This window comes from Pristiophorus japonicus, chromosome 15 (assembly GCF_044704955.1).
Source record: "Pristiophorus japonicus isolate sPriJap1 chromosome 15, sPriJap1.hap1, whole genome shotgun sequence".
Lineage (NCBI taxonomy): Eukaryota > Metazoa > Chordata > Chondrichthyes > Pristiophoridae > Pristiophorus > Pristiophorus japonicus.
The window spans coordinates 92,624,368-92,649,046 of record NC_091991.1 but is presented as its reverse complement, the minus strand read 5'-3'; the positions used below and the strand labels follow the sequence as shown (position 1 = coordinate 92,649,046).

The 24,679-nt window shown below is 47.5% G+C and overlaps 1 protein-coding gene across 1 annotated transcript; it reads right to left on the bottom strand.

The window, feature by feature from the left end:
- Positions 1-787: 787 nt before the first annotated feature.
- Positions 788-21,348, bottom strand: mrps33 (mitochondrial ribosomal protein S33). The gene is made up of 3 exons (XM_070900705.1): positions 20,894-21,348; positions 14,738-14,984; positions 788-2,792 (listed from the first exon to the last, which is right to left on the bottom strand). The coding sequence occupies exons 2-3, from the start codon at positions 14,950-14,952 to the stop codon at positions 2,687-2,689; spliced, it is 321 nt and encodes a 106-aa protein (XP_070756806.1). The 5' UTR covers positions 14,953-14,984; positions 20,894-21,348; the 3' UTR covers positions 788-2,686.
- Between the last annotated feature and the right edge of the window lie 3,331 nt (positions 21,349-24,679).

Sequence of the window (24,679 nt, the reverse complement as noted above, 5' to 3'; positions counted from 1 at the left end):
ATCTGGAGTCAGGTCACAGATCCGCTGTGAGCTCATCAAATGGCGGAACAGGCACAAGGGGCTGTTCCTATATACAATTGCTCCAAGTGACCAACTCCTCCATGATGTCAGTCACAGTCCAAGCCTCATGCAACGAGGAAAAGCTGGGACGAGAATCTGATTCAAACAGAGATGAAGCAAGGCATCTGTCACCCAGATTCCTGAAGGTATTCATTTAATATTCAAATAAAGATGTGGATAATAAATGGACAGACAGTGCTCGCCCATCATCTAGTGGGTTCACACAGTTAGTGCAGCACCCCAGCCTTCCAGACCCGAGGGTCGGACTTCCAGCCCCAGTTCATTTACCTGACCTGGGGCAGCAGCTCTGGGATTGGCCTTGACCCCAGGAGCCTAGATTGGGTGGGGTGAGGGGGACGGAAACCAACCAGTGTTCCTGAACACAGTGACCTCTGCTGGAAGGAGTAAGGACAGGATGGGGCCTGGCTGGGAGGCCTGCCATGCTTGAATAAGCCAAGGCTCAGACTCGGCTCACAAAGAATGCCCACTTGAGCAAGGTACTGAGCGAGGAGCTGCTGGTGCCTGCGGAACCATATCCCAGAAAGATCCAGAGAGGAGCGATGTAACAGGAAGGGGACTGACAATCCTTTTGTTATATGTACTTTCAGGGCCTCGTGTGGCTCACCCCCATCTCTTCTCAGATTTTAGCCAGGCTTGTTCAGGTAGATAATTTACAAACACATCTTTAAGTTCCCAGCGAACAAACTGAACGACATCAGGCAGCCGACACATTTCAGCATTTATTACAATAGTAGGGCCACCTGCTGGACTTGTACTGCACCCCAGCGACCAGTTTATGTCACAATATTGGGTCACACTGCGCCCCAGCGACCAGTTTATGTCACAATACTGGGTCACACTGAGCGAGTGACCAGTTTAAGTCACAATACTGGGTCACACTGAGCGAGTGACCAGTTTAAGTCACAATACTGGGTCACACTGCGCCCCAGCGACCAGTTTAAGTCACAATACTGGGTCACACTGAGCGAGTGACCAGTTTATGTCACAGTACTGGGTCACACTGAGCGAGTGACCAGTTTATGTCACAGTACTGGGTCACACTGAGCGAGTGACCAGTTTAAGTCACAATACTGGGTCACACTGAGCGAGTGACCAGTTTATGTCACAATACTGGGTCACACTGAGCGAGTGACCAGTTTATGTCACAATACTGGGTCACACTGAGCGAGTGACCAGTTTAAGTCACAATACTGGGTCACACTGAGCGAGTGACCAGTTTAAGTCACAATACTGGGTCACACTGAGCGAGTGACCAGTTTAAGTCACAGTACTGGGTCACACTGAGCGAGAATCCATCAGTCAATTACACTCTCACCTCTCTGGCCCGCGGTTACAAGCTGCCGTCAATCTCAGGCCGCTTGTGCAGTCGCAACAGTCGGAACCATTCGGGACAGTTAAACACCCCAATTCAACCCAACTAGTGGTGACAAGCTGCCTGGGGCTCTACCAGCTTAAAAGATAAAAAAAGCCCAGCCCACAATTCTCCCTGAGCATATCAAACTGTCACTCTCCCTCCCTCCCTTGTGCACTCAATGGTGAATGGGGACACTGGCTGCCATTCAGTGTCTTGAATCGATGCCCTGGGGAAGGCAGAGGCAATGAAATGGGTAGCGGGGGAAAGGGGGGTGGGGGGGGGGGGGGGAGAAAAGGCGAGACTTATGCAGCCTCCCACAGCTGATCAACCGAGACTGGGATGGGAGAATCAGAGCAGCATTGCGATAGTCCTGGTCCAGTTAGTCCATGCTCCCTCAGGATGTGTTTCATCAATAGAACATAGTTTTCTTTTTTTTGCTGCAGTCACACTCCAGGCCCCATCCCCGGTAAGCAGACAGACTGACTCGTTTCCCTTTCACCTTCTCCCTGCACCGTCCCTTTGTACAGGGGCTTGGTTCCGCAGGTAGTGCTAGCCTTCCAGTGCCTCCCTTCTTGGTCGTTCACCAGGGGACAATCAGCACGGTGAGTTGCTGGGCTATTCAACTGCAGGCAGGCATCACAGTGGGGCCTAATTCTGTCCTCAATGTTTCCGTGAACTTATTTTTGGGTGTGCGGCCCCCGTTAAAGGGTTGTGTGGCCCACATTACTGCACATACGCAGTTTATGTCATTGGAGGGTTGCGCAGCTCAAAGGGAACGTTGCCCTACACGGTTCGCTGGATAGCAACCGGGACGTGACCTTTACCAGATTTGTGCCCTCCCTCTCCATCCCCCCACGCTAATCCAAGAGTGTCCTCAACAACTATCACCTTGACTGAGGTCGCGCTAACTCAGCAGAGATCAGGGACTGAAGATGGCAGCCTCTACTCTCTATGGGTTAATAGCCACACACTACCTGAGCACCAGGGGCAGGGGGAGACCGAGTAACTTGGCTTGTCTTGCTCCCTCACACTCAGGGCTCAATCAGTAACTTTGCCGCATTGGAAACTGCAGACACAACACAATGAGGGGGAAAAAATAAAGGAAACGGGGAGGAAAAGACAAATTCAATTCTCCATTTTTTTATAAAAATAAAAATACCCAAACAGAGAGACTCAGTGCAGCTGGGAGCGAGGCAGCCTGAGGGGTTTGATCATCCAGAGGGTGAGCCTGTGGCCTGACCTCACGCCTCTCTATTTCTTCTTCATGGCCCGCTTCCCTTCTCCTTTCTTTGGCTTCCCTTTGCCTCGCAACTTCCTGAGCCGCCTCATTTCCTCTTTGAAATCTTCGTGCTCGTCTCTGCGGAGGCAAAAAGAGTGTGACAGTCACAGCCGATCGGGCCAGGCAGCATCCTGACCCCCCGACGTGCTGCTGAATCCGCCTGCCGCCCTGCTGCTGACCCCCCCGGGCAGATCTCTGGGGCCCATCCCCAGTCACTTTGGATTCAGTAACGCCGCCTTGTGTTGTTAGCATGTTATTACACCACTGGCCTTTTCAGTTTTAGAATATTCCCACCCCACAATTTCCTCCCGAAAGCAGAAACCTCAAACCTGTTCTGGTTCCACAGAGAGCCAGAGGTCTTTGGTACTTCGTGCAAGCGCCCGTAGTTCAAACAGACTATTTGACCATGGCTGGCATCACAGCCGAGCCTGATCCTGTTCTCACCAGATCTCTACGTCTGTGCTCCTCCAGTGGGGAACACAAGAATGTTCTCAGACAGAAGAATGTCGCAGCATGCTCGGGAAGGACAGGTCACTTTGCTTCCACAATGCAGACCAAGGCCCCGTGACTTAGGAGGTTTCCCAAGGGGGGGGTGGGGGAGGGCAGAATAGAAATGTGGTAATCTATAATTAGGGGGATAGATAACGTCCTCTGCAACCAAGAATGAGAATCCCGGTGCCAGGGTAGAGGGTATCTCACGGCAGCTGGAGAGGCACTTGGAAAGGGAGGGGGTAAATCCAGTTGTCGTGGTCCATGTTGGAACAACCGGTAAAGGTAGGAGCAGGGAGGAGGTCCTGCTGAAAATGTTTCAGGAGTTAGGAACTAAATTTAAAAAGCAGGACCTCGAGGGTAATAATCTCTGGGTTATTGCCCGAGCCACATGCAAATTGGCATAGAAGCCGACGGATCAGGAGAATTAACACGTGGCTATCGGGCTGGTGTGGGAAAGAGGGCTTCCTTTTCATGGGACACTGGCACCAGTTCTGGGACAGGATGGAGCTGTACCGATGGGACCGGCTCCACCTGAACCGGGATGGGAGCCATGTCCTAGCGGAAAGGGTAAATAGGAGGTGGCACAGGCTTTAAACTAGTAAGATGGGGGGAGGGATCTACAAGAAACGTAACCTGCCTAAATATAAACAAAACAGGAAAGGAGAGCATAGGAAAGAGTAAAGTAAGGGAGGACAAGGGAATAAATGGAGATATAGAATAGAAGTCTAAAAAGATGGTTAAACGTAAAGTGAGAGGAACTGCTATTAAAAATGAATACAGCTCTGTACAGCAATAAAACAGGAGCTGGAGGCAATCATGTGTTGTAATAGTAAAAGTGGAGGGCAGAGAAACCGAAGGCAAAAATCAAAAAGGGCCACATTACAACATAATTCTAAAGGGACAAAGAGTGTTAAAAAGACAAGCCTGAAGGCTTTGTGCCTCAATGCGAGGATTATTTGTAATAAGGTGGATGAATTAACTGCGCAGATAGCTGTTAACAAATATGATGTAATTGGGATCACAGAGACATGGCTCCAGGGTGATCAAGGCTGGGAACTCAACATTCAGGGTTATTCAACATTCAGGAAGGATAGAGAGAAAGGAAAAGGAGGTGGGGTAGCGTTGCTGGTTAAAGAGGAGATTAACGCAATAGTAAGGAAGGACATTAGCTTGGATGATGTGGAATATATATGGGTAGAGCTGCGGAATGCCAAGGGGCAGAAAACGCTAGTGGGAGTTGTGTACAGACCACCAAACAGCAGTAGTGAGGTTGGGAATGACATCAAACAGGAAATTAGGAATGCGTGCAATAAAGGTACAGTAGTTATCATGGGCGACTTTAATCTACATGTAGATTGGGCTAACCAAACTGGTAGCAATACGGTGGAGGAGGATTTCCTGGAGTGTATTAGGGATGGTTTTCTAGACCAATATGTCGAGGAACCAACTAGAGAGCTGGCCATCCTAGACTGGGTGATGTGTAATGAGAGAGGACTAATTAGCAATCGTATTGTGCGAGGCCCCTTGGGGAAGAGTGACCATAATATGGTAGAATTCTTTATTAAGATGGAGAGTGACAGTGTTAATTCAGAGACTAGGCTTGTGAACTTAAGGGGAGGTAACTTCGATGATACGAGACGTGAATTGGCTAGGATAGACTGGCGAATGATACTTAAAGGGTTGACAGTGGATAGGCAATGGCAGACATTTATAGATTACATGGATGAACTTCAACAATTGTACATCCCTGTCTGGAGTAAAAATAAAAAGGGGAAGGTGGCTCAACCGTGGCTAACAAGGGAAATTAGGGATAGTGTTAAATCCAAGGAAGAGGCATATAAATTGGCCAGAAAAAGCAGCAAACCTTAATTTAGAATTCAGCAGAGGAGGACAAAGGATCTAATTAGGAGGGGGAAAATAAAGTATGAGAGGAAGCTTGCAGGGAACATAAAAATTGACTGCAAAAGCTTCTATAGATATGTGAAGACAAATGTAAGTGCTTGCAGTCAGAATCAGGTGAAGTTATAGAAACATAGAAAATAGGTGCAGGAGCAGGCCATTCAGCCCTTCTAGCCTGCACCGCCATTCAATGAGTTCATGGCTGAACATGAAACTTCAGTACCCCCTTCCTGCTTTCTCGCCATACCCCTTGATCCCCCGAGTAGTAAGGACTTCATCTAACTCCCTTTTGAATATATTTAGTGAATTGGCCTCAACTACTTTCTGTGGTAGAGAATTCCACAGGTTCACCACTCTCTGGGTGAAGAAGTTTCTCCTCATCTCGGTCCTAAATGGCTTACCCCTTATCCTTAGACTGTGACCCCTGGTTCTGGGCTTCCCCAACATTGGGAACATTCTTCCTGCATCTAACCTGTTTAAACCCGTCAGAATTTTAAACGTTTCTATGAGGTCCCCTCTCATTCTTCTGACCTCCAGTGAATACAAGCCCAGTTGATCCAGTCTTTCTTGATAGGTCAGTCCCACCATCCCGGGAATCAGTCTGGTAAATCTTCGCTACACTCCCTCAATAGCAAGAATGTCCTTCCTCAAGTTAGGAGACCAAAACTGTACACAATACTCCAGGTGTGGCCTCACCAAGGCCCTGTACAACTGTAGCAACACCTCCCTGCCCCTGTACTCAATGGGGAACAAAGAAATGGCAGACCAATTGAACAAATACTTTGGATATGTTTTCACTAAGGAAGACACAAATAACCTTCTGGAAATACTAGGGTTCGAGGGTCTAGTGAAAAGGACGAACTGAAGGAAATCCTTATTAGTCAGGAAATTGTGTTAGGGAAATTGATGGGATTGAAGGCCGATAAATCCCCAGAGCCTGATAGGCTGCATCCCCAGAGTACTTAAGGAAGTGGCCCTAGAAATAATGGATGCATTGGTGATCATTTCCAACAGTCTATCGACTCTGGATCAGTTTCTATGGACTGGAGGGTAGCTAATGTAACACCACTTTTTAAAAAAGGGAGAGAGAAAACAGGGAATTATAGACCAGTTAGCCTGACATCGGTGGTGGGGAAAATGTTGGAATCAATTATTAAAGATGAAATAGCAGCGCATTTGGAAAGCAATAACAGGATCGGTCCAAGTCAGCATGGATTTATGAAAGGGAAATCATGCTCGACAAATCTTCTGGAATTTTTTGAGGGTGTAACTAGTGGAGTGGACAGGAGAGAACCAGTGGGTGTGGTGTATTTGGACTTTCAAAAGGCTTTTGACAAGGTCCCACACAAGAGATTAGTGTGCAAAATTAAAGCACATGGTATTAGAGGTAATGTATTGACGTGGATAGAGAACTGGTTGGCAGACAGGAAGCAAAGAGTCAGAATAAATGGGTCCTTTTCAGAATTATAGGCAGTGACCAGTGGGGTACCGCAGGGTTCAGTGCTGGGACCCCAGCTATTTACAATATACATCATTGACTTCGATGAAGGAATTGAATGTAATATCTCCAAGTTTGCAGATGACACTGAGCTGGGTGGCGGTGTGAGCTGTGAGGAGGATGCTAAGAAGCTGCAGGGTGACTTGGACAGGTTAGGTGAGTGGGCAAATGCTTGGCAGATGCAGTATAATGTGGATAAATATGAGGTTATCCACTTTGGTGGCAAAAACAGGAAGGCAGAATATTATCTGAATGGTGACAGATTAGGAAAAGTGGAGGTGCAACGAGACCTGGGTGTCATGGTACATCAGTCATTGAAGTTTGGCATGCAGGTACAGCAGGCGGTGAAGAAGGCAAATGACATGTTGGCCTTCATAGCTAGGGGATTTGAGTATAGGAGCAGGGAGTTCTTACTGCAGTTGTACAGAGCCTTGTTGAGGCCACACCTGGAATATTGTGTTCAGTTTTGGTCTCCTAATCTAAGGAAGGATGTTCTTGCTATTGAGGGAGTGCAGCGAAGGTTCACCAGAATGATTCCCGGGGTGGCAGGACTGACATATGAAGAGAGACTGGATCAACTGGGCTTGTATCCACTGGAGTTTAGAAGAATGAGAGGGGATCTCATAGAAACATAGAAAATTCTGATGGGATTGGACAGGTTAGAGGCAGGAAGAATGTTCCCATTGCTGGGGAGTTCCAGAACCAGGGGTCACAGACTAAGAATAAGGGTTAAGCCATTTAGAAACATAGAAAATAGGTGCAGGAGTAGGCCATTCGGCCCTTCTAGCCTGCACCGCCATTCAATGAGTTCATGGCTGAACATGCAACTTCAGTACCCCATTCCTGCTTTCTCACCATACCCCTTGATTCCCCTAGTAGTAAGGACTTCATCTAACTCCTTTTTGAATATATTTAGTGAATTGGCCTCAACTACTTTCTGTGGTAGAGAATTCCACAGGTTCACCACTCTCTGGGTGAAGAAATTTCTCCTCATCTCAGTCCTAAATGGCTTCCCCCTTATCCTTAGACTGTGTCCCCTGGTTCTGGACTTCCCCAACATTGGGAACATTCTTCCTGCATCTAACCTGTCTAACCCCGTCAGAATTTTAAACGTTTCTATGAGGTCCCCTCTCATTCTTCTGAACTCCAGTGAATACAAGCCCAGTTGATCCAGTCTTTCTTGATAGGTCAGTCCCGCCATCCCGGGAATCAGTCTGGTGAACCTTCGCTGCACTCCCTCAATAGCAAGAATGTCCTTCCTCAGGTTAGGAGACCAAAACTGTACACAATACTCCAGGTGTGGCCTCACCAAGGCCCTGTACAATTGTAGCAACACCTCCCTGCCCTTGTACTCAAATCCCCTCGCTATGAAGGCCAACATGCCATTTGCTTTCTTAACCGCCTGCTGTACCTGCATGCCAATTTAGGACCGAGATGAGAAACTTCTTCACCCAGAGAGTGGTTAACCTGTGGAATTCACTACCGCAGAAAGTTGTTGAGGCCAGTTCGTTAGATATATTCAAAAGGGAGTTAGATATGGCCCTTGCGGCCAAAGGGATCAAGGGGTATGGAGAGAAAGCAGGAAAGGGGTACTGAGGTTGAAAGATCAGCCATGATCTTATTGAATGGCGGTGCAGGCTCAAAGGGCTGAATGGCCTGCTCCAGCATCTAATTTCTATGTTGTGAGGAACCAGATGAAGTGAGCCATGGCTACAGAAAAATCTGGACTGCGAATTAAACATTTCAAGGTATAACATATAACATATAAAAGATAGAGGGAAAAGGAGGTGGAGTAGCTGTACTTATTAGTGATAACATAATGCCAGTAGAAAAAAGTGATGCAGCTATCAGCAAGACAGAAATATAATCCATGTTGATAGAGACAAAAGATAATAAAGGATCAATTACACCAGTAGTGGTAGTCTACAGGCCATCTATAGTGGAAGGGAGGTGGAGGAAGAAATATGCAGACAAATTAGGGAAATGAGTAAAACACATAGAATAATAATCATGGGGGATTTTAAAAGGGGTAGGTAAACATAGAAACATAGAAACATGGAAAATAGGTGCAGGAGTAGGCCATTCGGCCCTTCTAGCCTGCACCGCCATTCAATGAGTTCATGGCTGAACATTTAACTTCAGTACCCCATTCCTGCTTTCTCGCCATACCCCTTGATCCCCCTAGTAGTAAGGACTTCATCTAACTCCTTTTTGAATATATTTAGTGAATTGGCCTCAACAACTTTCTGTGGTGGAGAATTCCACAGGTTCACCACTCTCTGGGTGAAGAAGTTTCTCCTCATCTCGGTCTTAAATGGCTTACCCCTTATCCTTAGACTGTGACCTCTGGTTCTGGACTTCCCCAACATTGAGAACATTCTTCCTGCATCTAACCTGTCTGAACCCATCAGAATTTTAAACGTTTCTATGAGGTCCCCTCTCATTCTTCTCAACTCCAGTGAATACAAGCCCAGTTGATCCAGTCTTTCTCGATAGGTCAGTCCCGCCATCCCGGGAATCAGTCTGGTGAATCTTCGCTGCACTCCCTCAATAGCAAGAATGTCCTTCCTCAAGTTAGGAGACCAAAACTGTACACAATACTCCAGGTGTGGCCTCACCAAGGCCCTGTACAACTGTAGCAACACCTCCCTACCCCTGTACTCAAATCCCCTCGCTATGAAGGCCAACACGCCATTTGCTTTCTTAACTGCCTGCTGTACCTGCATGCCAACCTTCAATGACTGATGTACCATGACACCCAGGTCTTGTTGCAACTCCCCTTTTCCTAATCTGTCACCATTCAGATAATAGTCTGTCTCTCTGTTTTTACCACCAAAGTGGATAACCTCACATTTATCCATATTATACGTCATCTGCCATGCATTTGTCCACTCACCTAACCTATCCAAGTCACTCTGCAGCCTTATAGCATCCTCCTCGCAGCTCACACTGCTACCTAACTTAGTGTCATCCACAAATTTGGAGATACTACATTTAATCACCTCATCTAAATCATTAATGTATAATGTAAATAGCTGGGGTCCCAGCACTGAACCCTGCGGTACCCCACTGGTCACTGCCTGCCATTCTGAAAAGTACCCATTTACTCCTACTCTTTGCTTCCTGTCTGACAACCAGTTCTCAATCCATGTCAGCACACTACCCTCAAACGGGATAAAGGAATGTCGTTCCTGCAATGTGTACAGGATTCCTTTCTAAACCAATATATAAAAAGCCCAACAAGGGAGCATTCGCTATTGGGGAATGGACCAGAGCAGATAAGAGAAGTAAAAGTGGGGAACATCTGGGCAATAGTGACCATAATATAATACGCTTTAAGATGATAATTGAGAAGGACACAAATGTGACAAAAACCGGGGTAATAGATTGGAGAAAAGCTGATTTTAAGGGGCTGAGAATAGAACGTGGGGAAATAAACTAGGCAACAATATTGGCAAAAAAACAATGTAGAGCAGCAATGGGAAACATTTAAAACGGTGTTTAACAGAATGCAGGAACAATATATTCTGCTAAAAGGAAAGAACAAACTAAACACTAATGAGACTCCATGGATGAATAAAGCCATAAGGGAACAATTGAGGGTAAGGAAAGAGACATACATTAAGTGCATAGGCAGCAGGGGAGTGCACGAAAAGGGAGAATACGAAAAGATTAGAGAAATAAAAAAAAAACAATTAGGAAGGCAAAGTGGAACTATGAATTTAAATTATCAAGGAACATAAAACAAAATAGTAAAATATTTTACAGGCATATCAATAAAAAAAGGAAGGTTGGGATGGGAATATAGCCATTCAGGGATAGATAGGATAATACCACAGGTAATAATAGATAAATTGGAGAAATATTAAATAAGTATTCTGCTTCAGTATTTACCAGGGAGATAGAACAGGTGGACGTGACATTGGATGATGAGATTAGTAATGAGAAAAGTACATTGAAAATAAAAAGAGGGGATATACTAAATAAACTAATCAAACTCAAAGAGGAAAAAATCCCTGAATTGCATCCATGCATTTTAAAAGAATCTAGGGAAGAGATAGCAGAGGCATTACTACACATATTTAATAAAAGGTGTAGTGCCAGAGGACTGGCGGATAATTAACGTAAACCTATATTTATGTCCAGGGAATTATAGACCAGTCAGCTTAACATCGGTGGTAGGAAAAATAATGGAATCCCGACTAAAGGAGAAAGTAGAAGAACATCTAGAAACCCAAAATATAATAACGAATAGTCAGCATGGATTTCAAAAGGTAAAGTCTTGCTTGACCAACCTCATTGTTTTTTTTGAAGAGGTAACAGAGAGTAGACAATGGTAATGCAGTAGATGTAATTTATCTAGATTTTCAAAAGGCCTTTGATAAGGTACTCCATAATAGACTGATGAACAAGGTCAGAGATTGTGGAGTCAGGGGACAAGTAGCAGAATGGATCGCCAGCTGGCCTCAGACAGAAAGCAGAGAGTGGGGGTAAAGGGTTGCTATTCACAGTGGCAGAAGGTGGGTAGTGGTGTTCCACAAGGATCAGTGCTGGGACCACTGTTCACAATTTAGATTAATGATGTAGACTTTGGAATCAAAAACACAATTTCTAAATTTGCGGATGACACCAATGCGGGGACAGTCAATGCTGAGGAGGACTGCAACAAATTACAGGAGGACTTTAATAAACTTGCAGAATGGGGATATAATTGGCAAATGAAGTTCAACAGAGATAAACGTGAGGTATTACATTTTGGTAGGAAGAATAAATGTGAGGTATTACATTTTTGCAGGAAAAATAGGGAGGGTGAGAGTCTGGGTGAGGTAGAGGAACAAAGGGATCAATCACTAAATGTTGCGCCACAAATTAACAAGGCCATAAAAAAAGCAAACCAACCACCAGGGTTTATTTCTAGAGGAATAGAATTGAAAAGTAGGGAAGTTATCGAACCTTGGTTAGACCACACTTAGACCACTGCGTACAGTTCCGGTCGCCACATTATAAAAAGGATATAGAGGCACTGGAGAGGGTGCAGAGAAGATTTACAAGGATGATACCAGAAATGCAAGGGTATACCTAAAGGATGAACAGGCTGGGTCTCTTTTCTCTTGAATAAAGAAGGCTGAGGGGGTGACCTAATAGGTCTTTAAAATTATGAAAGGCTTTGTTAGAGTGGATACAGAGAAAATGTTTCCACTTGTGGGGAAGAGCATAACAGAGGCCATCAATATAAGATAGTCACCAAGAAATCCAATAGTAATTCAGAAGAAACTTCTTTAACCAGAGAGTGGTGAGAATGTGGAACTCGCTGCCACAGGGAGTGGTTGAAGCGAATAGTATCGATGCATTTAAGGGGAAGCTATGAGGGAGAAGGGAATAGAGGGTTACGCTGATGGATTTAGATGAGGAGAGACAGGAGGAGGCTCGAGTGGAGCATAAACGCCGGCATGGACTGGTTGGGCCAAATGGCCTGTTTCTGTGCAGTATATCCTATGGAATCCATAGGAACAGAAGTATGCCATTCAGACCCTCGAACCTGTTCCGCCATTCAATTAGATCAAGGCAGGTTTGTATCTTAACTCCATTTACCCGCCTTGGTTCTGTAACCCTTAATACCCGACAAAAATCTATCAATCTTCGTTTTGAAATTTTCAAATGACCCCAAGCCTCAACAGCTTTTTGAGGGAAGGAGTTCCCGATTACCATTATTCTTTGTGTGAAAAGCTTCCTGAGATCACTCCTGCTCTAATTTTAAGATTATGCCCCTTGTTCTAGACTCCCCACCAGAGGGAATCATTTCTTTCTTTCTACCCTCTCAACTCCTTTGATCATCTTAAACGCCCCAAAGAGTCCAGCACTGGGGATTTCCTCAACTCATGTCTGGGTTTGTTGTAGACTCACTGATATAGATTGATCGCCGTGATTGGTCAACAACTCCATTATTGTTGCATCATGTGACTACCAGGATGTAGAAGGGCAATTACATGGACCGTGGTCTTTTTCCATCCAGCAATTCCTAGCCACAAAAGGAAAGTATGCAGGCACAGCAAGTGATCAGGAAGGCCAATGGTGTCTTGGCCTTTATTGCAAAGGGGATGGAGTATAAAAGCAGGGAGGTCTTGCTACAGCTAAATAAGGTATTTGTGAGGCCACACCTGGAATACTGCGTGCAGATTTGGTTTCCATATTTACGAAAGGATATATTTGCTTTGGAGGCAGTTCAGAGAAGGTTCACCAGGTTGATTCTGGGGACGAGGGGGTTGATTTATGAGGAAAGGTCAAGAAGGTTGGGCCTCTACTCATTGGAATTCAGAAGAATGAGAGGTGATCTTATCGAAACGTACAAGATTATGAGAGGGCTTGACAAGGTGGATGCAGAGAGGATGTTTCCACTGATGGGGAAGACTAGAACTAGGGGGCATAATCTTAGAATAAGGAGCCGCCCATTTAAAACTGAGATGAGGAGAAATTTCTTCTCTCAGAGGGTTGCAAATCTGTGCAATTCGCTGCCTCAGAAAGCTGTGGAAGTTGGGACATTGAATAAATTTAAGACAGAAATAGACAGTTTCTTAAACGATAAAGGGATTAGGGGTTATGGGGAGCAGGCGGGGAAGTGGAGCTGAGTCCATGATCGGATCAGCCATGATCTTATTGAATGGCAGAGCAGGTTAGAGGGGCCTACTCCTGTTCCTATTTCTTACGTTCTTATGTTCCTGCGTTATTTTTCTCAGCTCCCTAGCCCAGGTTGATTGCAATGTCCCAACTGCTACACAGGAACATAGGAACAGGAATAGCCATTTAGCCCCTCGAGTCTGTTCCACCAGAATGAGAGCTTGGTTGATGTGTGACCTAACCCCATATACCTGCCTCTGCCCCACATCCCTTCATACTTTTGGTTAACAAAAATATATTTGTTTCAAATTTAAAATGAATTATTGATCTAGCATCAATTATCATTTGAGGAAGAGAGTTCCAAACTTCTACCACCCTCTGCATGTAGAAGTGTTTCTTAATTTCACTCCTGAAAGGCCTGGCTCTAATTTTGTAGGCGATGTCCCCAAGTCCTACACTCTCCAACCAGTGGAAATAATTTCCCTCGACCTACCCTATCAGTTCCCTTTAATATCTTGAAAACGGGCTCAAATCAGAGACGGCCGGTTTAGGAGCGGTTTTGTGCTATGGGCCCATGTTCCTTCTGAACTGGGCTGCAAGAGCCCAATCTCACTGTTATATAGGCTCCTTACAACTAGCAGAAAATAAAGAGAAACTTTTTCCACTGACGGGATGGTCAGGAAGCATATGACACAGATTTAAGGAAATTGGAAAAATAACCAGAGGCGAGGAGAATTTCTTTACGCAGCAAGTTGTGATCTGGAAAACACTGCCTGAAAGGATGGTGGAGGCAGATTCAATAATGTCTCTCAAAAAAGGAATTGCATACATACCGGAAGGTGAAAGATTTGCAGGGAAAGAGCAGGGGAGTGGGACCACCTGAAAGTATAGCTCTTTCACAGAGCAGGTACAGCACAAATAAGCCGAATGGCCTCCTTCTGTGGTGTAACCTTGTTTTCAAATCGCCCCATGGCCTCACCCCTACCTATCTCTGTAATCTCTCCAGCCCTACAACCCTTCGCGATGTCTGCGCTCCACTAAGTCTGGCCTCTTGAGCACCCCAGAATTTAATCGCTCCACCTATTCCATTCAGCTGTCAACCCCCTAAGCTCTGGAATTCCCTCCCGAAAGCTCTATAACTCTCTTTCCTCCTTTAAGACGCTCCTTAAAACCTAGCACTTTGACCCCTACTCCAATAACTCCTTATGTGGCTCGGTGTCAAATTGTGTTTTATCAAGCACCTGTGAAGCATCTTAGGATATCTTACGACGGTAAATGTGCTATATAGATACAAGTTTCTATTGTTGCGATAGAACGATCCCATCAGTGCAGGCTGGGGACTAAGCCTGATCCCAGATGTGGAAGGACTGTATGCTCCTGTTGGATCCAAACAGTTCAGCGTTAAACTGTCTGTTAGCTGCCAGACACAAAGCTCCTGAGCCCTCACCCACCACCAACAAGGGCAGTTAATCGAGAAAGCTACGTGGCGATGGGGCCAGAGTGAAACGAGCACCGTTACCTGTACAAACCCAGGAATCGCAGCTTCCTCATCAGGCTGTAGTACTGGTTATGCTGTGGGTACCAGTCGTACACCTCTTTCCGCAGTGCGAGTGGCTGCTCACTAAACAGCTTCACCACTTTCATTGAGCGGTCATCAGTGGGCCGTGCAACCTCCTGAAAGATCTGTGCACTGAGTCGCGCCATGCGCCGCGCGTAATTCGACAGCGTCGCCATCACAGCGTCCCGGGTACGACAGCGGGCAGTCCCTGCAAGGCAAATAGCACAAGGTGGCAGTGTCGGCGGCAGTATCAACAGACCAATGGTCGGAAAACAAACACTAAAGTTCAATGCTGTGCGACTTGCTATTGTCAAAAGGAACCTTCGACCACTCCGTGACAGACCTGTACCCACCAGTACTGTACCCCAGTATTATACAGTGACAGACCTGTACCCACCAGTACTGTACCCCAGTGTTATACAGTGACAGACCTGTACCCACCAGTACTGTACCCCAGTATTATACAGTGACAGACCTGTACCCACCAATACTGTACCCCAGTGTTATACAGTGACAGACCTGTACCCACCAGTACTGTACCCCAGTGTTATACAGTGACAGACCTGTACCCACCAGTACTGTACCCCAATGTTATACAGTGACAGACCTGTACCCACCAATACTGTACCCCAGTGTTATACAGTGACAGACCTGTGCCCAACAGTACTGTACACCATTGTTATACATGATAGACCTGTACCCACCTACTGTGCCCCAGTGTTACACAGTGACAGACCAGTACCCACCAGTACTGTACACCATTGTTATACATGATAGACCTGTACCCACCAGTACTGTACACGTGATACCGTGACAGACCTCTACCCACTGGTACTGTACCCCAGTGTTATACAGTGACAGACCTGTACCCACCAGTACTGTACCCCAGTATTATACAGCAACAGACCTGCACCGACCAGTATTGTACTCCAATGTTATACAGTGACAGACCTGTACCCACCAGTACTGTGCCCCAGTGCTTTAGTGACAGACCTGTACACATCAGTACTGTACCCGTGTTGAACATCGACAGACCTGCACCCACCAGTACTGTACCCCAGTGTTAAACAGTGACAGACCTGTACCCAGCAGTCCTGTACTCCAGTGTTATACAGTGACAGACCTGTACCAACCAGTACTGTACCCCAGTGTTTTGCAGTGACAGACCTATACCCACCAGTACTGCACCCCAGTGTTTTGCAGTGACAGACCTGTACCCACCAGTACTGCAACCCAGTGTTATAGTGACAGACCTGTACCTACCAGTACTATACCCCAGTGTTATACAGTGACAGACCTGTACCTACCAGTACTATACCCCAGTGTTATACAGTGACAGACCTGTACCCACCAGTACTGTACCCCAGTGTAAAACAATGACAGACCTGTACCCACCAGTACTGTACCCCAGTGTTATACAGTGACATACCTGTACCCACCAGTACTGTACCCCACTGTTATACATGTTAGACCTGTACCCACCTACTGTGCCCCAGTGTTACACAGTGACAGACCAGTACCCACCAGTACTGTACACCATTGTTATACATGATAGACCTGTACCCACCAGTACTGTACACGTGATACCGTGACAGACCTCTACCCACTGGTACTGTACCCCAGTGTTATACAGTGACAGACCTGTACCCACCAGTACTGTACCCCAGTGTTATACAGCAACAGACCTGCACCGACCAGTATTGTACTCCAATGTTATACAGTGACAGACCTGTACCCACCAGTACTGTGCCCCAGTGCTTTAGTGACAGACCTTTACCCATCAGTACTGTACCCGTGTTGAACATCGACAGACCTGCACCCACCAGTACTGTACCCCAGTGTTAAACAGTGACAGACCTGTACCCAGCAGTCCTGTACTCCAGTGTTATACAGTGACAGAACTGTATCAACCAGTACTGTACCACAGTGTTATACAGTGACAGACCTGCAACCACCAGTACTGTACCCCAGTGTAATACAGTGACAGACCAGTACCCACCCATACTGTACCCCAGTGTCATATAGTGCCAGACCTGTACCCACCAGTACTGTACCCCAGTGTCATATGGTGACAGACGTGTACCCATCAGTGCGGTACCCCAGTGTTATACAGTGACCTGTACCCACCAGTACTGTACCCCAGTGTCATACAGTGACAGACCTGTACCCACCAGTACTGTACCCCAGTGTAAAACAATGACAGACCTGTACCCACCAGTACTCTACCCCAGTGTTATACAGTGTCATACCTGTGCCCACCAGTAATGTACCCCAGTGTTATACAGTGACAGACGTGTAACCACCAGTACTGTACGCCAGTGTTATACAGCAACAGACCTGTACCCATGTACTGTACCCCACTGTTATACAGTGACAGACCTGTACCAACCAGTACTGCATCCCAGTCTTATACAGTGACAGACCTGTACCCACCAGTATTGTACCCCACTGTTGTACAGTGACAGACCTGTACCCACCAGTACTGTACCCCAGTGTTACACGGTGACAGACCTGTAACCACCAGTACTGTACCCCAGTGTTATACAGCAACAGACCTGTACCCATGTACTGTACCCCAGTGTTATACAACGACAGACCTGTGCCCACCAGTACTGTACCAGAGTGCTATACAGACCTGTCCCCACCAGTACTGTATCCCAGTGTCATATAGTGACAGACCTGTACCCACCAGTACTGTGCCCCAGTGTTATACAGCAACAGACCTGTACCCACCAATACTGTACCCGTGTTATACAGTGACAGACCTGTGCCCACCAGTACTGTACCCCAGTGTTATACAGCGACATACCTGTACACACCTACTGTGCCCCAGTGTTATACAATGACAGACCTGTACCCACCAGTACTGTACACATGTTATACCGTGACAGACCTGTACCCCCGTGTTATACAGTGACAGACCTGTACCCACCAGTACTGTACCCCAGTGTTATACAGCGACAGACCTGTGCTCACCAGTACTGTGCCCCAGTGTTATACAGTGACAGACCTGTACCCACCAGTACTGTACCCCAGTGTTATACAGTGACAGACCTGTACCCACCAGTACGGTACCACAGTGTTATACAGTGACAGACCTGCACCCACCAGTACTGTACCCCAGTATTATACAGTGACAGACGTGTACCCACCAGTACTGTACCCCAGTGTTATACAGTGACAGACCTGTACCAATCAGTACTGTACCCCAGTGTTATTCAGTGATAGACCTGTACCCACCAGTAATGTAGCAGTGTCATATAGTGACAGATCTGTACCCACCAGTACTGTACCCCAGTATTATACAGTGACAGACGTGTACCCACCAGTACTGTACCCCAGTGTTATACAGTGACAGACCTGTACCAATCAGTACTGTACCCCAGTGTTATTCAGTGATAGACCTGTACCCACCAGTAATGTAGCAGTGTCATATAGTGACAGATCTGTACCCACCAGTACTGTACCCCAGTGTTATGCAGTGACAGACCTGTACCCACCAGTACTGTACCCCAGTGTTATACAGTGACAGACCTGTACCCACCAGTACTGTGCCCCAGTGTTATGCAGCAACAGACCTGTACCCATGTACTGTACCCCACTGTTATACAGTGACAGACCTGTACCAACCAGTACTGCATCCCAGTCTTATACAGTGACAGACCTGTACCCACCAGTATTGTACCCCACTGTTGTACAGTGACAGACCTGTACCCACCAATACTATACCCCAGTGTTATACAGTGACAGACCTGTACCCACCAGTATTGTACCCCACTGTTGTACAGTGTCAGACCTGTGCCCACCAGTACTGTACCCCAGTGTTACACGGTGACAGACCTGTAACCACCAGTACTGTACCCCAGTGTTATACAGCAACAGACCTGTACCCATGTACTGTTCCCCAGTGTTATACAACGACAGACCTGTACCCACCAGTACTGTACACAGGTTATACCGTGACAGACCTGTACCCCCGTGTTATACAGTGACAGACCTGTGCCCACCAGTACTGTACCCCAGTGTTATACAGCGACATACCTGTACACACCTACTGTGCCCCAGTGTTATACAATGACAGACCTGTACCCACCAGTACTGTACACATGTTATACCGTGACAGACCTGTACCCCCGTGTTATACAGTGACAGACCTGTACCCATCAGTACTGTACCCCAGTGTTATACAGCGACAGACCTGCACCCACCAGTATTGTACTCCAATGTTATACAGTGACAGAGCTGTTCCCACCAGTACTGTGCCCCAGTGCTTTAGTGACAGACCTGTTCTCACCAGTACTGTGCCCCAGTGTTATACAGTGACTGACCTGTACCCACCAGTACTGTACCCCAGTGTTATACAGTGACAGACCTGTACCCACCAGTACGGTACCCCAGTGTTATACAGTGACAGACCTGCACCCACCAGTACTGTACCCCAGTATTATACAGTGACAGACGTGTACCCACCAGTACTGTACCCCAGTGTTATACAGTGACAGACCTGTACCCACCAGTACTGTACCCCAGTGTTATGCAGTGACAGACCTCTACCCACCAGTACTGTACCCCAGTGTTATACAGTGACAGACGTGTACCCATTAGTGTGGTACCCCAGTGTTGTACATCGACAGACCTGTACTCACCAGTACTGTACCCCAATGTTATACAGTGACACACCTGTACCCACCAGTACTGTGCCACAATGTTGTACAGTGACAGACCTGTACCCACCAGTACTGTACCCCAGTGTTATACAGTGACAGACCTGTACCCACCAGTACTATACCCCAGTGTTATACAGTGACAGAGCTGTACCCGCCAGTACTGTGCCACAATGTTGTACAGTGACAGACCTGTACCCACCAGTACTGTACCCCAGTGTTGTACAGTGACAGACCTGTACCCACCAGTACTGTACCCCAGTGTTATACAGTGACAGACCTGTGCCCACCTACTGTACCCCAGTGTTATACAGTGACAGACCTGTACCCACCAGTACTGTACCCCAGTGTTATACAGCAACAGACCTGTACCCACCAGTACTGTGCCCCAGTGTTATACAGTGACAGACCTGTACCCACCAGTACTGTGCCCCAGTGTTATACAGTGACAGACGTGTGCCCACCGACTGTGCCCCAGTGTTATACAGTGACACACCTGTACCCACCAGTACTGTGCCCCAGTGTTATACAGTGACAGACCTGTACCCACCAGTACTGTACCCCAGTGTTATACAGTGACAGACCTGTACCCACCAGTACTGTGCCCCAGTGTTATACAGTGACAGACCTGTACCCACCAGTACTGGACCCCAGTGTTATACAGTGACAGACCTGTACCCACCAGTACTGTGCCCCAGTGTTATACAGTGACAGACCTGTACCCACCAGTACTGGACCCCAGTGTTATACAGTGACAGACCTGTACCCACCAGTACTGTACCCCAGTGTTATACAGTGACTGACCTGTACCCACCAGTACTGGACCCCAGTGTTATACAGTGACAGACCTGTACCCACCAGTACTGTGCCCCAGTGTTATACAGTGACAGACCTGTACCCACCAGTACTGTGCCCCACTGTTATACAGTGACTGACCTGTACCCACCAGTACTGGACCCCAGTGTTATACAGTGACAGACCTGTACCCACCAGTACTGTGCCCCAGTGTTATACAGTGACAGACCTGTACCCACCAGTACTGTACCCCAGTGTTATACAGTGACTGACCTGTACCCACCAGTACTGGACCCCAGTGTTATACAGTGACAGACCTGTACCCACCAGTACTGTGCCCCAGTGTTATACAGTGACAGACCTGTACCCACCAGTACTGTACCCCAGTGTTATACAGTGACTGACCTGTACCCACCAGTACTGGACCCCAGTGTTATACAGTGACAGACCTGTACCCACCAGTACTGTGCCCCAGTGTTATACAGTGACAGACCTGTACCCACCAGTACTGTGCCCCAGTGTTATACAGTGACAGACCTGTACCCACCAGTACTGTACCCCAGTGTTATACAGTGACAGACCTGTACCCACCAGTACTGTACCCCAGTGTTATACAGTGACACACCTGTACCCACCAGTACTGTACACTGTCTCTCACCTTTCTCAGGTCTTTGGGTCCGTCTCTCTTGCTCATCCGCCGCGTGCTTCCGGCGGAAGCCGGCCCGGGCGGATTGGCGCCGAGTTTATCTGCTGTCGGTGCGGTACAAGTCTGGAGCGGGCCGGGGGAGAGCTCGGGGCCCAGACTCAGAGCTCGGGGCAAGTGGCCGACAGCAGCAGCCCGGCCTCGCAGGGTGCAGGGTACACCTAGAGTCAGGTTCGGCATACAGCCTGCTCTCCGGAGACCGTGCCTGCGCCTTCTCCTGCTCTCCGGGGCCGGGACCTGCTCCTGTTCCCCGGGGCCGGGACCTGCTCCTGTTCCCCGGGGCCGGGACCTGCTCCTGTTCCCCGGGGCCGGGACCTGCTCCTGCTCCCCGGGGCCGAGATCTGCTCCTGCTCCTGCTCCCCGGGGCCGGGTCGGCTGGCTGTGGGACCCACCCCTGGCCGCACTGTGTCTATCCCGGGAGTAGAGCCGCTCGGAGAGAAGCCTGTCCCAGTGAGGCGTGTAATGTTGAGACAGACTGGGAGCGGTCTGACAGCACAGCTCCATCAAGGCAATGAACTTCTCCACAATTTGGCTATGAGGAAAGGTTGGAGATGCTGGGTGGGACTGCACTCGCCTGGTTCCATTCTTCTATATCTAATCATAGCCAGAAATCTCCTGCAACGGTTTGTTTTCCAGCTTCTGCATCGTTAGCTCTAGTGTCCCTCAAGGAACTGTCCTTGGCCCCCTCCTAGTTCTCATCTATATGCTACCCCTCGGCGACATCATCCAAAAACACAGCGTTAGTTTCCACATGTACGCTGATGACATCCAGCTCTACCTCACCACCACTTCTCTCGACCCCTCCGTGGTTTCTGAATTGTCAGACTGCCTGTCCGGCATCCAGCATTGGATGAGCAGAAGTTTCCTCCAACTGAATACTGGGAAGACTGAAGCCATTGTCTTTGGTTCCCTCTGTCCCCGAGCCACTGACTCCATTCTTCTCCCTCCCTCTGTCTGAGGCTGAACCAGACTGTTCACAACCTTAGCGTCATATTTGACCCTGAAATTAGCTACTGACCACATATCTGTGCCATCACTAAGACCTCCTATTTCCACCTCTGGAGAATTGCTTGACTCTGTCCCTGGCTCAGCTCATCTGCTACTGAAGCCCTCATCCATTCCTTTGTTACCTCTAGACTTGACCTTTCCAACGCACTCCTGGCCAGACTCCCACTTTCTATCCCCCATAAACTTGAAGTCATCCAAAACTCGGCGGCCCATGTCCTAACTCGCACCAAGTCCCGCTCCCCCAGTACCCCTGTGCTCGCTGACCTACATTGGCTCTTGCTAAGCAATGCCTCAATTTTAAAACACATCCTTGTTTTCAAATCCCTTCATGGCCTCTGTAATCTTCTCCAGCCCTCTGAGATGTCTGCGCTCCTCTAATTCTGAATTCTTGAGCATCCCTGATTTTAATCGCTCCACCATTGGTGGCCGTGCCTTCAGCTGCCTGGGCCCTAAACTCTGGAATTCACTCCCTAACCCTCTCTGCCTCTCCTCCTTTAAGACTCTGCTTAAAAGACACCTCTCTGCACCAATATCTCTATGTGGCTTGGTGTCAAATTTTGTTAAACAAGCACTTTGGGGGGTTTTACTATGCTACATAAATAAGTGCTTATGTAGCATTGCTTGTGAGCCAGGCAGAGCAGTAATGCTCCCTCGACCTCTCCAGCAAACCGGTCGATCGCTACCTCTCTTCGCTACCGCATTCGGCTGACCACTAACCCGCGATCTTTCCCTCCTGATTGCAGAGTACCACCTTTCTGCTCCGTGATCGTTCCCGATTGCCGGGACCATCTCCAACGGTCCTTGGCTGTGGCCGTCTCTGTCGCTGGCTTTCCCGCCGGCCAGCCTATCCATCTGTCTAGCTGCCATGCGGAAAATGGAATTAAAAAAGGGTAATGAATTGAGATCCTGCCATTACATTCAGCAGGACCTCCGCACCCCTGGGATTTCCACGTTCCTATGGCACACCCCTGCTCCCTCCCTGTAAATATCGGGGCCAGTTATGTTTTCGAACCGACAAGGGAATCGGCCATACTAGATTTAGTAATGAGTAATGAGCCAGAATTCATTAATAATCTGACAATGAAGACAAGTAAGTCCTTCTATAGGACTGACCACAGCAGAGAGCGAGAGAGGAGAGAATCACAGACAGGGGTCAGAAATGCTAACTACTGGTGGGAAAAGAGCGGCTACAAGTCCCTTCCTTTTCCAGCTCGTCATAGGATTACCAACTCTGGTTGAATGCTTTCCTGAAGGTTTCATCAAATGATTTCCCGCCTGCAACCTCCCCACCCAGTCAAACAGCCTTTGTTCCCTGATCTCCAATGTTTTTAGAACTAAAGTGTTCAAGGAAATGAAATAAAATACCTTCCCAGGTACTTCATGGGTCCAAAATGGGTACAGTGTGTGCAGGGGAATGTACGGTATTACCCCACTACTATGGTGACTGTAGAGTAGGATGGGAAAAGTCAGGAGATTACCGCAGGAATTGTACCAGGTCTCCCTCAAACAGATCCTGGAAAGGGGGGGTTTTCTGGAATTTGAAGTCCTTGTTGAAAACGAGGGTCAAAAACGGCCCATGTCAGACACGGACACTAATGAGGAGTTTGCACAAAATGTTCCCTTTGTGGATCTTGACCTATTTCAGGAGATTGGGAAAAAAACAGAAGTCTAACAGAGTGGGGGCGGGATAAAACTCAAGGAGCTCAAGAACAGGTCCCTACGATTTTAGTAGGAGATCAAATCGAGACCTCTTCCCCTCATAGAGCACCTCTGTCAGACACAGGGAGAAGGTTCCTGAGAGGAACTTCTCAGAAGAAGGGAAGGCTCCCCAGAGGAGTTTCACATGAGTCGGACAGATTTCAAACGGGAACAGGCTAATGACCCGGCTTTTCAGAACGTGAAAACGATGAATGGACACCCAGTGGAAGGTAAATGAAAAAGGGTAGGCCTTACTATATAATGGAGAATGATTTGTTGTACAGGTTGAACAATGAGCGCAGTGTATAGGTATTGGCTCCAAAACCCTTTTGATGGCATTGTATTAGATCTGCCCATGAACAATTGTAGGGAGGACATCTCAGTGGAGAAAACCCAGGAGTAAATCTTACAATGATCTTTTTGACCAGGGATTTATAAAAAAGTATTGTAATTCATGTCAGTTGGCATGATCTAAACCACATTTTCGTGCTCCGTTGGTCCCCCTACCCATAATTGATTTACCATTTGGAAGAATTGCTATAGACTTGGTGGGGCCTTTGGAAAGGTCTGCTAAGGGTTAACAGCATATTCTAGTGAAATAGGCAAAGATGCCTTTTCAGCGTTTCGGAGTTTAACGGACGTTCTGGCTCATAAAGGTTCTCGAGTTTCATTGAGGGAAGATTAGAAACTGCAATATTTCAATCCTTTCATGGGGGCTGTACTGGCACTGGACCTCGCCCTCCAGCGTCAATGTCAGAGGCAACCGAGGCACACAGAAAGAGGGGAGGTAAGGGTTTGCCCAACACTCATAATGAGAGCCATGCCGACACCAGGAACGTCATTGAGCAGACTATCCGAGTGCTGAAGCAATGGTTCCGTTGCCTTGACTACTCTGGAGGAGTCCTCCAGTACACGGCTGAGCTGGTAACCTTATTTGTCATCGTCTGCTGCATGCTGCACAACTTGGCCATCATGAGGGCGCAGCCATTGCCACCAGGCATAGCCGCACCACTTCAGGAAGAGGAGGAGGAAGAA